The sequence below is a fragment of the Staurois parvus genome, unplaced genomic scaffold (genome assembly GCF_062004578.1).
Source record: "Staurois parvus isolate SC_StPar_1 unplaced genomic scaffold, SC_StPar_1.0 ptg000088l, whole genome shotgun sequence".
Lineage (NCBI taxonomy): Eukaryota > Metazoa > Chordata > Amphibia > Anura > Ranidae > Staurois > Staurois parvus.
Window position 1 is genome coordinate 1,961,443 of NW_028317884.1, and position 16,019 is coordinate 1,977,461.

Here is a 16,019-nt window from a genome sequence, read left to right on the forward strand (position 1 = left end):
ATGCAAATGAAAGTTGTGACTCCTTCATCAAGACAATTGAAAGACATCTAGACTTGCACCAGCATGTAGTCAGAAAGCTGCCTGTAACAGGCCTGGCAGTAATTTAAACAGGAATAAAATACATTACATGTTAATAAACGTATCTTGGGGCAAGCTCCCACTACCTCTTTGCAATAATCTGCATGCTACTACAACCCACAGCAGTGCACATTAAATGCATTGGTGCCTCACCGTGTTATTCATTCTGAATGGCACCCCAATGCACCTGACTATCCTGCATCACAATGCTATTTCACGTTTTTCAAATAAGAACCAATTACGTTTTCTTTTAACCAGAATTATGAATTCTAATGAGATAAAAAGTTTCCCAGTTTGATAATGACAACTAAGCTATGAAAAAGTTTTCTCGCGGTGTCTTGGTCTGGCTGGAATAAATGTATAAATAACCAGTCCAGGGTGCGTTTCCTTTCCCACAGAAGTTGTGACAAACATTAGCAGACATATTTGGTTAAGTAGTGCAAGGAGTGCTAGTGATGAAAACAACATTCAATAACCAACAGCAACCAAGATACAGTTTACTACCGGTATGATGACTGCTGTTTGATTGTTATGGGTAATATCCCTTTTTTCTTAGGAAGATCCAGCCACCCTGCACAAGGAGAGAGCAGTTTGTACTACAGGAAGCTGCTGCGCAGGGGTATAGTGTCATACTGGATTACTGCACAGATATGGAAGAAATACACAAAGCACATCAAGAGCCAAGGAAGAATACACACAAATCTTGTATTTAGACATTGTTTGCTTATACCGGATTTCAGTTTTAGAACTGCCAGTATTTATGGATTCTGTTCAGAATGTGAAAATATGATTTGTTAAATAAAGCACATATGCTTCCTATTGCTCAGATACATCTTGGCATGTATTTGTGAACTTGGTTACTTACCAGATACTGCAGATACCAGATAGGTGCCCACAAAGGAGGTACATAGACTGCCCTGGTCCAGTTCTATGGCATATCCCAGGTCTATAATCTTATGAATTAGCTAGAAATAATAAAAAAAAATAATACACATTGCAGCTGACAATAAAAAAAAACAAAACATTATTTTGATTCTTTGAAATTTTTATCCCACCCTTTTTCATGATAATATTTTATATGGAAATTTAATACTAATAGGAGGTATATTTAAAGTGACTCTTTGACCACAGTGCCTTCAGCTACAGAGGACTGTATAAAACCCTTCCTGTCCTCTGCAGCTGAAGGCACTGTGGGTAATTCATCCTTAATGTTCAAAGCAAGAGTGCTAAAGTCATTCTATCATCAATACAGCCTATCCTCCTAGAGTGGTCCTATTTTCACCTCAGAGATTAAAAGGTTACTGAGCCACTGCAGTAGGAAAACTGATTTACGGAGTCACTGCTGGGAAGAAGGAAAAGGGTAGGCTGAGCTGTTTAGAGAACAACGTAGAGGCGTTTAATGCTTCTAATTTAAAAGTAAAGTGTATCATATTATAATACCAGTACTGGTATGTTAGTAGTCTAGTAGTAGTTCACATAGGCAACTGGTATTGGTGTTGCTGTCACAGCAACTGGTATTGGTGTTGCTGTCATAGCTTATTAAAACACCCCATGAATTTACCAAGTGTTAGTTTATGTTTGTGACACCCTCAGCAAGCACTTGACAGGATTTTTTGATGTTTGTCAGCAACAAGCTATGTCAGCCATTTCCCCATAATCATAAAAAAACAACAAAAGACACTTCTTCAATGCAATGTACCCAATGACTTTCATACGTGAGAAAAAGCGGCTTGTGGCATCCAAATCACAGTAATCCAAAGCAATGGAAATGTGAATGACAACTAACATATTCACTTACATGTGCAACATTAATATAAAGCAGTTTCAATTCTTTCCAATCGCTTACCAAACACCTGTTTTTAAAATCCATGTGAAAGTATCCTATAAGGTGGAATCCCCTTTCCTGATTAGCCAGCACTATGCCACATGTCATGTTAACCTACCCTGCTCTCCCCTTGCTGAAGCACAATGTTCTCAGGCTTCAAATCTCTGTGGATTATTCTATTCTCATGGAGATACCGGAGAGCTGAAGCTATAAAAAAAAAAAAATTAAAACATGTTCCTAAATATGTAATAATGCAACAGCCATTAGAGAGAACAGGCTGAAAGACATAAAAGAAAAAAAAAAAAAAAAGAAGAGTTCATGCCTGTGGACATGGTATTGCCATTATGTCCTACATCGAGACTAGCCAAGGTTTAACTCTTCTCTTTTTCATTGATGTAAGAAGCATATTTGTGCTTTTCTATTTTGTGACTCGTATACACGGTATACCGCTTGTGATGCGGAAACTTTACCCCGAGCTACACTCGGGAATACCGCCAGGGAGGATGAATCAGGTCAGATTGGTTATCCCAGCTATTTGTAGTGGAGGATTGGCCTCATTACCCAATTACATTGCCTCAATAACGTCACACATTGCTCTATGGTTATGATCTTGTATCTATGCTTGTACCCTTACCTGAATGATTATATTGTATGAACTTGTTTCCCTTCCTAAATAGAGAATTAAAAAAATATATATATTTTTCTGCCTTCTTGTAACATCCTCTGTGAGCTCCTGAACTTCTTCTTTTCCCTCTTAATTTCATTTGTTTGTAACAAGCAGTGCCTGTTAGGCCGGCCATACACTATACAATTTTCTGTCCAATTTCTGCCCAATTTCCTTTAGATTTACCTTCAACTGTGTAGTGCAAGGGCCTTCCTAATTGGATACAATTGAAAGTGTTGTTTAGGCTTGTCCTCATATTATATTTTTTTTGGTAAATCTAAAGAAAAAATCTCAGGAAAATTGTATAGTGTATGGCCAGCCTAAGGTCCCTAACTCACATTTAGGAAACCGGAGGAAACCGAAGTACCCGGGGGAAACCCGCACAGGGAGAACATGAAAACTCCAGACAGGTGGCACTGTTGTTGGGATTCAAACCAACGACCCTAGTTCTGCCAGGCAGAAGTGCTAACCATTTAGCCACTGTGCTGCCCAACAGATCTTGTAGTCCTCAGTCCATCTCAGAAGCAAGCAAGAGAATGTGGCTACTTTCCTACATACAGTGGGACCATGGAAAATGAGCATAGACACTCTTTATCAGCTACATCACAGCAGAAAAAAAAAAGAATTTGAAGGTTTGGAGGAGAGCAATAGAAGAGACTTTTTCGAATTAAAGTGGTATTACACCCAAAAAAAACTAATATGTTGCAGCTAACCAACATTTAGATGTGATGGCTGCATTCATTTTTTATTCGTAGGCTCTCCTTTTATTTTCACCTGGTGAACCTGCCAGTAAATCGGTTATTTTTTAAACTAGCTTCAACATAGCATTCTGTCATGAAAAAGTGGCAGTTAGAGGATTGAGACAAAGCATGGAACAGATACAGGGGTGCTTACAATGGTTGTCTTGTATTTATGTAAAAACATTTATTCTAAAAGGAAAAAACTATGTTTAACCACTTGCCTACCGGACACTTATACCCCCTTCCTGCCCAGGCCAATTTTCAGTTTTCAGAGCTGTCGCACTTTGAATGACAATTGCGCGGTCATGCAACACTGTAACCATATGACATTTTTATAATTTTTTTTTCAAACAAATAGAGCTTTCTTTTGGTGGTATTTACTCGCCGCTGGGTGTTTTATTTTTTGTGCTATAAACAAAATAAAAAGCAAAAAAGTTGAAAAAAAAGTTTTTATTTGTTTCTATTATAAAATTTTGCAAACAGGTAATTTTTCTCCTTCACTGATGTGCATTGATGAGGCTGCACTTATAGGCAGCAGTGAAGGGCACTGATAGGCAGCACTTATGGGCACTGATAGGTGGCACTGATGGGCACTGATGAGGTGGCACGGATAGGCAGCACTGATGGACGCTCATAGGCAGCACTGATGGGTACAGGTGGGTGGCACTGCTGGGCACTGATCATCAGTGCCCTGATGATCGATGCCGATCTATCCTTTGACAATTGCCGGTTACAAAGTCCAACTTTTATTCAGCATCTCTGTATATAAAACATCCAGCGGGGCCGATATCTTCTTAATGAGTATTCTTCTTCCACTAGTGATAAAAAACCTCTTCCTACACTTAGTACCTTCGAAAAAATATAAATCGCATATAGTGCATTATCTGCAACGCATGATATCCATCATAGCTAAAAAATCACTCCACCGTGTGTGCACCTCTAACCATCCGTCATCCTTACTCTTACCCTCTCATGAATTTGAAAAAGCTTCCACAAAATCCACCTTCCTTCCTGGTTGGGCTCCTAAATCCGTCCGCCATCGCATAGGAAATATACCTCCGAAGGAATCAAACATAGTTTTATATCATCAAAAATCCTTTCACTCTGCTCGTGCTCCCCTCGTAACATCAACTCTCAGTGCTAGTGAACACACTGACCGCCACCTCCTATCTTGTGCACCTTACCAGACCAATATAGTCCACTCGCTTAGAAAAGGGGGGCTCTTCTCACTCTACAGATCATCCAGTTCTCAATGGCATCATAACATGTAGCGAAGTACAACCAACATAGTGCAGTAGGCCAAGGGTGGGCAACTGTGGCCTTCCAGCTGTTGGTGAACTACAAGTCCCATCATGCCTCTGCCTTTGGGAGTCATGCTTGTAACTTTCAGTTTTGCAATGCCTCATGGGACTTGTAGTTCTACAACAGCTGGAGGACCACAGTTGCCCATCCCTGTAGTAGGCAATGGTAGGGATATAGCTTCTTTAATAATCAAATTGTGTGTACAAGAAAGACAAGGTGTCTCAGCATGTGTAGAAATGGCAAACAGTATGAAAAACCTTCTCTAAAATGGCCGCTCCGCAACTTCTGGTTTACGGCCAACGCCACGTCCTGACGTGTGTCGTCACTTCCAACTTCATCTGAGGAAAAGGTTTTTCATTTCTACACATGCTGAGACACCTTGTCTTTCTTGTAAGCACAATTTGATTATTAACCATTTCAATACCGGGCAATTTTACCCCTTCCTGCCCAGGCCATTTTTCAGGTTTCAGCGCTCTCACACTTGGAATGACAATTGCGCGGTCATACAACACTGTACCCAAACTAAAATTTTATCATTTTCTTCACACAACTAGAGCTTTCTTTTGGGGATATTTAATCACTGCCGGGGTGTTTATTTTTTGCTAAATTAACAAAAAAAGACTGAAAATATTGAAAAAAAACACGTTTTTCTTTGTTTCTGTTATAAAAGTTTGCAAACAAATAATTGTTCTTCATAAATTTAGGCCAAGATGTATTCTGCTACATGTCTTTGGCGAAAATAACCCAAATTAGGATGTATTTTTTAGTTTGTAGGAAAGTTATAGAGTTCACAAACTATGGTATAGATCTGAATATTGATCAATCCTGAAGTACTGACAGCCAATCTAATTTCTTGAGGTCCAAGAATGTCAGAACAGTACAGATATCCCCCAAATGACCACTTTTTGCAAAGTAGACCGTCCGACGTACTTCATAAGAGGCATGGCGAGTTTTTTAAGTTGTATTTTTTTGTCATAATTTTTCAGAAAATTAAAAAATTTAAAAAATTATTTTCACTATTTTTTTTACGTATAACTGGCATGGCGGAGATCAGGGACACTGGTGAGAGTATTAAAAAAAAAAAAAATATATATATATATATATATATATATATATATATATATTTTTTTTTTTTTTTAACATTTTTTTTCTTTTTTTAAGATTTTTTTTTTTAATATTTCACTATGTCCAAAGTAGTAACCATAGTAACATTGTTCTACTTTGGGGAAGTGATCAGTATTTTTTTTTTTTTTTTTACACAATTTGCTTATAGCAAAGAAATACTTTGCTATAAGCAAGCATTTACCTGAATGACATCGATTCATTCAGGGGTTTTTTTTTTTGTGCTTTGCTGTGATTTGGCCACAGCTAATCACATGACATGTGCATGTGATCGCTGTGACCATTCACAGCTAGACACTAGTATACAATGGATGGCATGAATGAAGCCATGCGTTGTATACAACTGTCATGTGACCTGATTTGATTGGTCAAAGCAGGTCACATGGTACTGGCAACGGGGCCGATACTCAGATCCGTCATCGGCTGTGTCCGAGGTACATGGCCGGTGACAGATCGTGCCGCTGCGCAGCTCTGTAGTAGCACAAACTGCGCATGTGTGTGAGGATGCCACCCAGAAATCCATTTTTAAAAAAAAAAAAAATGTTAGTTCTGCTTTAAGGATTGGTAAGCTGCATATTGTGTATATTCCATTTTGTTTTGGGGTTTAATATCACTTTTGGAATATACACTATATTGCCCAAAGTATTGGGACACCCCTCCAAATCATTGGATTCAGGTGTTCCAATCACCTCCATGGCCACATATGTATAAAATCACTACTACTTCTACAAACATTTGTGAAAAATGGGTCGCTCTCAGGAGCTCAGTGAATTCAAGGGTGGTACCGTGATAGGTTGTCACCTGAGCAATAAGTCCATCCGTGACATTTCCTTGCTACTTATTATTCCACGGTCAACTGTTAGTGGGATTATAATAAAGTGGAAGCAACTGGGAACAACAGCAACTCAGCCACCAAGTGGTAGGCCACATAAAATGACAGAGCGGGGTCAGTGCATGCTGAAGCACACATTGCACAGAAGTCGCCCACTATCTGCAGATTCAATAACTAAAGACCTCTAAACTTTGTGTGGCCTTCAGATGAGCACAACAACAGTGCATAGAGAGCTTCATGGAATGGGTTTCCATGGCTGAGCAGCTGCATCCAAGCCTTACATCACCAAGTGCAATGCAAAACGTTGGATGCAGTGGTGTAAAGCACTCCGCCACTGTACTCTAGAACAATGGAGACGCATTCTCTAGAGTGACCAATCACGCTTCTCTATCTGGCAATCCGATAGACATGTCTGGGTTTGGTGTTTGCCAGGAGAACAGTACTTGCCTGACTGCATTGTGCCAAGTGTAAAGTTTGGTGGAGGGGGATTATGGTGTGGGGTTGGGCTTGGCCCCTTAGTTCCAGTGAAGAGAACTCTTAAGGTGTCAGCATACCAAGACATTTTGGACCATTTCATTCTCCCAACTTTGTGGGAGGAGTTTGGGGATGGCCCCTTCCTGTTCCAACATGGCTGCGCACCAGTGCACAAAGCAAGGTCCATAAAGACATGGATGAGTGAGTTTGGGGTGGTGGAACTTGACTGGCCTGCACAAAGTCCTGACATCAACCCGATAGAACACCTTTGGGATGAATTAGAGCGGAGACTTCTCGGTCGACATCAGTGCCTGACCTCACAAATGTGCTTCTGGAAGAATGGTCAAACATTCCCATAGACACACTCCTAAACCTTGTGGACAGCCTTCTCAGAAGAGATGAAGCTGTTATAGCTGCAAAGGGTGGGCCAACTCAATATTGAACCCTATGAACTCAGACTTGGTGTCAGGGCTCCTGGGTATGACCAGAGGTGTGTGACTGACGCAGGGAAACGAGGACTTCAGATATGTTATAAACAATATAATTTATTAACACTAACAATACAAACATAAACGCAGTGCAATACTAAAACATAACATAGTGCAAACAAACCAAACCTACCACCCACAGATGACAGTACATACAATGCAAGCGTCGTCAGGCAGGCCGGGTCAATATCAATCGGGCAGGTAGGTACAGGGGGAGCAAGCGGAGAATGGTCGGGGTCACAAGCCAGGTTCAGCAGGTAGCGGGCAGCGTGGTACAGAGGGTCAGGCAGAGGGATGGTCAGGAACGAGCCGGGGTCAGAGCAGGAGAAGTCAGCAGAGGTCCAGATCAGGCAGGGTCAGCAACAAGACAGGAACAGGATGCAGAAACAAGATACAGGGCCCAGGAAAAACACACCAAGGCAGAGTCTGCAGGTCTGGCCATCCCTTAAATACACCAGTATAAGCAGTTCCAGGTGTTTGGCTGGCTGCAAGGTTGAGTCTCTGATTGCTGGGAGCACCCGCTGGCCAGCCCTGGTACTGCAGCCCATAAGGCAGGTGAGTCCCACCATTGCTGGCCAGTCCATTCCTGACAGTACCCCCCCCCTCAACAAGGAGCGGCCTCAGGACGCTCCAAACAGTCCTAGCTGGGCAAAATGTTCCACCGCCCGGGTCTGGTAACTGGCGGGATATCAAAGACTGGCACACCGGGCAGGACTCCGGGCAGCGGCACACCGGACTGGACTCCAGGCAGCGGCACAGCGGGCTGGACTCCGGGCAGCGGCACATCGGGCTGGACTCCGGGCAGAGGCACACCGGGCTGGACTTTGGGCAGAGGCACATCGGATCACCAGGCGAAGCGGCAGGCAGCGGGCCACCAGGCGGAGCGGCAGGCAGCGGGCCACCAGGCGGGGCGGCGGGCACCGGGCCCCCAGGCGGAGCACCGGGCCCCCAGGCGGGGCGACGGGCACCGGGCCCCCAGGCGGGGCGACGGGCATCGGGCCCCCAGGCGGGGCATCGTGCCCCCAGGCAGAGCGGCGGGCATCGGGCCCCCAGGCGGAGCGGCGGGCGCCGGACCCCCAGGCGGAGCGGCGGGCGCCGGACCCCCAGGCGGAGCAGCAGGCGCCGGACCCCCAAGCGGAGCGACAGGTCTCGGGTCCCCAGGCGGAGCGACACGTCTCGGGCCCCCAGGCGGAGCGGCGGGCGCCGGACCCCAGGCGGAGCGACAGGTCTCGGGCCCCCAGGCGGAGCGGCGGGCGCCGGACCCCCAGGCGGAGCGACAGGTCTCGGGCCCCCAGGCGGAGCGGCGGGCGCCGGACCCCCAGGCGGAGCGACAGGTCTCGGGCCCCCAGGCGGAGCGGCGGGCGCCGGACCCCCAGGCGGAGCGACAGGTCTCGGGCCCCCAGGCGGAGCGGCTGGCGCCGGACCCCCAGGCGGAGCGACAGGTCTCGGGCCCCCAGGCGGAGCGGCGGGCGCCGGACCCCCAGGCGGAGCGACAGGTCTCGGGCCCCCAGGCGGAGCGGCGGGCGCCGGACCCCCAGGCGGAGCGACAGGTCTCGGGCCCCCAGGCGGAGCGGCGGGCGCCGGACCCCCAGGCGGAGCGACAGGCACCAAGTCACCAGGTACAACAGTGGGCTCCGAGTCAACTGGCATGACTGCGGGCACTGGGTCAGACATTGGATCGTCTGGCTGGACAGCGGGCATCGAGTCACCAGGCATCAGGTCATTTGGCTCGACAGCGAGCACCGCGTCATCTGGCAAGGCAGTGGGCTCCGAGTCAACTGGCATGACCGCGGGCACTTGGTCAGACATTGGACCGTCTGGCTGGACAGCGGGCATCAGGTCACCAGGCATCAGGTCATTTGGCTCGACAGCGGGCACTGCGTCATCTGGCAAGGCAGTGGGCACCAAGTCACCAGGCACGACAGTGAGCTCTGAGTCAATTGGCACGACAGCGGGCACCGGGTCATCAGGTACCGGATTGTCTGGCTCGACAGCGGGCATCGGGTCACCAGGTATGACAGCGGGCACTGGGTCACCAGGCATCAGGTCATTTGGCTCGCCAGCGGGCACCGCGTCATCTGGCAAGGCAGTGGGCACCGAGTCACCAGGCACGACAGCGGGCTCTGAGTCAATTGGCACGACGGCGGGCACCGGATCAGGTACCGGATCGTCTGGATCAACAGCGGGCATCGAGTCAACTGGCCTAATAGGATCATCAGGCTGGATTAGTTCATCATGCTGGGTAGAGGCATCAGGCTGAAGGGAGGCATCAGGCTGAGTAGAGGCATCAGGCTGGGTACAGACCTCAGGCTGAAGTGCGGGTGCCGAGGCACCAGGCTGAACCACGGAAGGCAGGTTCTCAGACGGCAGGCTCACCGGTTTGGATACTGGCAGGATGGTATTGGTTGGAAAGAATTTTCGCTTTTTTCTGGTTTTAACTACTGGAGCACTGCAAGTAAATGCAGGTCTGCAAACGAACGGAGCAGCTGGAGACAGAGAAGAGCTGGAGGATGGAGCAGGGGAGGGAGCAGTTGCTACAGAGGACTTCTTTACAGGGTTAAAGGCAGGATAGGTGCAGCGAGTGGGAACAGGGTACTGACATGCGGTAGATAGCAGGGCAGGAGGAGCTGTTGGGAATGCAGGAATAGAGCTTTGAGGAAACAGATTAGAAGCAGGACTGGGTTTTTGTAAGCTGACTGAGGCTGGGTACAACAAATCTGTCCATGTCTGCAGTATGGGTTGAACAAAGCTGAGCTTACACAAAGCCTGTCTGACCAAAGACTGCACTGCGTTTATACAATCTCTTAGTATCTGTGGTGAACATGCAGCATAATGCTCCAAGAAGTAACCCACATCATCCTCTAATAACCATACCAGGGACTCTACCTGGTCTGCATTAAATGGCGGCAAAAATTCATCCCTGCATTCGGGGGTACCAGATGAAACCAACTCCGCACAAACCTGAATCAATGGCTGCACCTCAGAGAATTCTGTGCCCTGATCTACTAGAACATGAGCGAGCCGTATACATTCTAGCAGTTCATCCCGGGGATACTCCTTCAGAGCTTGATAAGCATACTCTCTGTCATCAAACACTAGCAGATATAAATACACAACCTCATCAAGATCCATCCTTCCCATCAACAAACCAAGATGGCTTCCCTGTGCAGCCACTTCTGGTCAGGATTGGCCTTGGTGTAATGTCAGGGCTCCCGGGTATGACCAGAGGTGTGTGACTGACGCAGGGAAACGCAGACTTCAGATAAGTTATAAACAATATAATTTATTAACACTAACAATACAAACATAAACGCAGTGCAATACTAAAACATAACATAGTGCAAACAAACCAAACCAACCACCCACAGATGACAGTACATACAATGCAAGCGTCGTCAGGCAGGCCGGGTCAATATCAATCGGGCAGGTAGGTACAGGGGGAGCAAGCGGAGAATGGTCGGGGTCACAAGCCAGGTTCAGCAGGTAGCGGGCAGCGTGGTACAGAGGGTCAGGCAGAGGGATGGTCAGGAACGAGCCGGGGTCAGAGCAGGAGAAGTCAGCAGAGGTCCAGATCAGGCAGGGTCAGCAACAAGACAGGCACAGGATGCAGGAACAAGATACAGGGCCCAGGAAAAACACACACCAAGGCAGAGTCTGCAGGTCTGGCCATCCCTTAAATACACCAGTATAAGCAGTTCCAGGTGTTTGGCTGGCTGCAAGGTTGAGTCTCTGATTGCTGGGAGCACCCGCTGGCCAGCCCTGGTACTGCAGCCCATAAGGCAGGTGAGTCCCACCATTGCTGGCTAGTCCATTCCTGACACTTGGATGTCATTAAAGTTTATGTTCATGTGTAAAGGCAAGCGTCCCAATACTTTTGGCGATATGGTGTAGATTTTTTTGAAACCCGAATTTAGTGTCCATTTAAAGTGAAACTTTAACCACTTGCCCTCCTGAGGATTTACCCCCCTTCCTGACCAGGCCATTTTTTGCATCACGGCGCTGCGTTACTTTAACTGACAATTGTGCGGTCGTGCAACTCTGCACCCAAATGAAATGTATGTCCTTTTTTTATTTTTTGCGCTATAAACAAAAAAAGACCGACAATTTTGAGAAACAAAAACAATATTTTGGACTTTTTGCTATTAAACGGCCAGTAAAAAAATGTAATCAATTTTGTCATAAATTTAGGGCAAAATGTATTCTGTGACATGTCTTTGCTATAAAAAAAAAATCCCAATACGTGTAAATGAATTAGTTTACATGAAAGTTATAGCGTTTACAAATGGTGGTATAGCTAATAGAATTTTTTTTTTCTTCTAGTAATGGCGGCAATCAGCGACTTTTAGCGGGACATTCTGACACTGGGGGGGAACTAACTTGGTGTCACTGACACCCCAGTGACACAAATACAGTGATCAGTGCTAAAAAAAAAACACTGTCTCTGTACTAATGGCACTGGGAAGGAAGGGGTTAATGTTAGGGGTGATCAAAGGGTTAACTGTGTGCTGGGAGTGTTTTACTAGGGGGTGGGGGGTGTGTTCTTCACTGTAAGCACACTGATCGGGATGGCTGTACTGTGCACAGCCATCCCGAGCAGTGTGCTCGAGCTGACAGGGAGGAAGAGCGTTTGTAAACAAAACAATCTTCCTCATTTTCGGAGATGTTCAGTAATCACTGGGCACCAGCGGGTAATTACGGGCCGGGACTTGGTGATTGACATCTGCGGCCGCGAATAGCAGCCTGGGTAGGGTGCGTGCGCCCCCTACCTGGAACTGCAGAATTACATAATTATACACGTGATTCTGTGCACAGGTACTGCCCTATAGCAGTATATCTGATATAGGGTGGTCCTTAAGCGGTTAATGAAAACAAATCATGAACAGACAGAATTTGTAATGTAAAAGAGACATACAGGGGTAGATTTACTGAAACTGGTGTAGTCAGAATCTGGTGCAGCTGTGCATGGTAGCCAATCAGTTTCAGCTTGTTCAGTTATGCTTTGGCAATAAAACCTGGAAGCTGACTGGTTTCAATGCGGAGCTGCACCAGATTTTGCACTCTCTAGTAAATAACCCCCACAATGTCTCTTCTGCATTAAAGTTGCTTACCTGCCATGGCCGGATCTAGGGGGGTGCTTGGGTGGGCTGCACCCCCCCAGATTTCAGTTGTGCCCCCCAGACTGCTGAGCTCCACCCCCCCATCCCCACACTCAGAGCCAGGACAAGGGAAAGGGAGCCTGGAGCAATTAAGAAAGTGATGAAGAAGAGAGAGCAAGGAGGAGCTGTTCCATATAGCGGATAACACAGGATCGCTCTGACCATCGGGCTGTACTCAGTTTCATTACCCGCCCCCTTTCTACATTTGCTGCTGCTGGGGGATGAGCGGTCCTTGGAAGAGATCGAATCTGTGTCATCTGCTATATGACAGGGAGGGGGTTGTGCTAGAAGTAAGAATTTAGGGGAATTTTTCATAGGGAGGGGATTGGAGGATGGGGATTGTGGGGGGGGGGGGGGGATTTGTACTAGAAGGGGGGATTAGCGGGGGGGGGTTGTGCTAGATGGGGGGATTTGTGCTAGAAAGGGGGGTTGGGGAGGTTTGTGCTAGGAGGGGGGATTAATGGGGGGATTTGTGCTGGGAGGTGGTGAAGAAATTTGGGTTAAGAGGGGGGATGGGGGGGATTTATGCTAAGAAGGAGAATTTTGGGGAGATTTGTGCTTGGATGGGAAATTTGAGGGGAAAGTGGATGTGTGCATGGAGGGGTAATTTTTGGGTGAGGTAGATTTGTGCTAGGAGGAGGTATTGGGGGCATTGGAGGTGGGATTGGGGGCGAAGATTGTGCCGGGATGGGGGTTTATACTGGGAGGAGGAGGATGTTTTTGCATTGTTTTTTGGGGAGAATTTTGGTTTGCAGACAAAAGTTATGCTGGGGGGGAGTGTGCTGATTAGTGCTTTTTTTTTCAGGGGGAGGGATTTATGCTGAGACAGGATGCTCAAACATAGGGGGCTTAGTTTGTCATCTTCACCCTGGGAACTAGATGACCTTGTCCTGACAACACACACAGGGCAGTCAATAGATGTCCTCCTCCCCACACAGCACATAGTTGAGATCAGATTCCCTTTCAGAAACAGCCTCAATCTGCAGTGTATAGCTGGCTGCTATGTTGCGGTTTTGACCCTGTCCTCTTCTCTTCTGACCCCTGTTCTCTACCCTGCTGACCTTCTGTACCCTGCCCTTCTGACCCCTGTCCTCCATCCTGCTCACCCCCACACACTGCCCTTCTGAGCACTGTCCTGTTGAACCCCTTCTTTCTGCCCAGCTGCCCCTCTTTTTTCTGCCTTACTGCCCTGTCTTTGCCCTGATAACCCCCTCCACCCCACTCTGCTGACCCCTGTTATCTCATCTGTTGACCCCTGTCCTTTGCCCTGCTTACCCCTATCTTTTGCCCTACTGAACCCTTGTATACTGCCCCACTGACTCTTGTACACTCTCCTACTTATCTCCTATCCTCTGTCCTGCTGACCCCTATCCTGCGCCCTACAGAACACCTTGTATACTGCCCCACTGACTCTTGTACACTCTCCTGCTGACCTCCCATCCTCTGCCTGCTGACCCCTATCCTGCGCCCTATAGAACCCCTTGTATACTGCCCCACTGACTCTTGTACACTCTCCTGCTTATCTCCCATCCTCTGCCCTGCTGACTGCTATCCTGCGCCGTACAGTACCCCTTGTATACTGCCCCACTGACTCTTGTACACTCTCCTGCTTACCTCCCATCCTCTGCCTGCTGACCCCTATCCTGCGCCCTACAGAACCCCTTGTATACTGCCCCACTGACTCTTGTACACTCTCCTGCTTATCTCCCATCCTCTGCCCTGCTGACTGCTATCCTGCGCCCTACAGTACCCCTTGTATACTGCCCCACTGACTCTTGTACACTCTCCTGCTTATCTCCCATCATCTGCCCTGCTGACCCCTATCCTGCGCCCTACAGAACCCCTTGTATACTGCCCCACTGACTCTTGTACACTCTCCTGCTTATCTTCCATCCTTCGCCCTGCTGACCCTTCTTTTTTACCTTACTGACCGCCTTTAAACTGCCCTACTGACTCTTGCACACTCTCCTGCTGACCTCTCATCCTCTGTCCTGCTAACCCCTGTAAACTTCCTTGATAACTCGCTGTAAACTGCCCTACAAACTAATGACCTCTGTATTCTGCCCTACGAACTGCTTTCCCTCTCTCTCTGCCCTGCTGACCCCCCTATACACTGCCATATTGACTTCTATACACTGCCCTGTTGACCTTGCATCCCCTGCCCCACTGATGTTTTTTACTGCACCCCCATATCAGACAGGCTAGATCCGGACCTGTTACCTGCCCCTCTGCAAAACAGCTTAGTATAGAATGTCGGAGATGAATGACCTCGCACACGTGCGGGAGTGATGTCATCTTGGCCTGGCCAGCTCCAGGACATCACAGTGCTGGAGAGAAGGTGAGTATAGCTCCGCTTCAAGAATACATTTAGTACCCAAGCACACCTTCCAATGGACATTAGTTTGTTGCAGTGCGCTCCCAAAAAGAGGTGCAATGGGTTCCAATCAGAAACTCTGATTAGTATGACTTCAGCCAGTCCATGTGTTGATCATCTGTAGTTGATGTGTGCAGCTCTTTTGTCTTTCCTCTGATCGTTTCCCCTGGAGCAGCAGATGTTAAACCTGAACTGTCTGTGTCGGTGTGAGTTGTCGGTGTGAGTCACTTAGCTCTTCTTCTTGTTACTGGCCAGCTGTGACTTTCTTTACTTTAGAAATGATTTTATGAACAAGAAGCCTAATGAAGGTGACAGCCAAGGGTCAGATGTGATATGCTAGATATAATTTGGTCCTAATAAATACTGCATTGCTTACTTTCATTTACAGATATTTTGAATTCCAGAAGCAGAAGATGGTAGAGACTCACACTCAGGGGCGGACTAACAACTCATGGGGCCCCTGGGCAATAGGGCCCCTGTGTCCTTGCCCAAACTCAAAAAAGCCTATGAAAAAGGTACCAGGGTCATCTCATGGGGCCCCCTACTGACCCGGGCCCTCAGGCAGTGCCCAGGTTTCCAAATGGTCAGTCCACCCCTGCTCACACTGACATCAAGGGGCATATTTATAAAGCTGCAGGTGTATCTTCCTGGGAAATGTGTGTTACATTACAGTGACTGATTCACTTACATTGAATGTTTGGTGTATGTTGTGACGGAACGCGGCATCCGACCCCTGCCCTTCTCACCAATTCGTGATCGAAGGACCAGCTGATCTCGCACAGCACTGTCACTTGCATAACAATGCTTCTCTCTCAGCTGCGCCCTGCACAAAGATTTTCCAGCTCGCGGGACTACAGTCTATGTGCTAGCAGACTGATTGTTACTGGGTCAGGTTAATTACGCAATTAACCCTTCACACTGCCACCACCTCCTTTTTACAGAGAAGGAGGAAACTCACAAATCT

The 16,019-nt window shown here is 47.3% G+C and overlaps 1 protein-coding gene across 6 annotated transcripts in view; it reads left to right on the plus strand.

Moving 5' to 3' along the window:
- LOC149468374 (uncharacterized) overlaps positions 1–904 on the plus strand; it is a 53,218-nt gene extending 52,314 nt beyond the window's left edge. For 5 of the 6 annotated variants that reach the window (XR_016311728.1, XR_016311729.1, XR_016311730.1 and 2 more), the window contains one exon: positions 635–904. Coding sequence is in view for 2 of the 6 variants with exons in the window: in XM_089670254.1 (XP_089526380.1) it covers positions 635–703 (69 nt within the window). In the remaining 4 variants the exon portion in view is untranslated. The remainder of the gene's footprint in view (positions 1–634) is intronic. The other variant, XM_089670253.1, reaches the window with a different exon arrangement.
- The last annotated feature ends 15,115 nt before the right edge of the window (positions 905–16,019 follow it).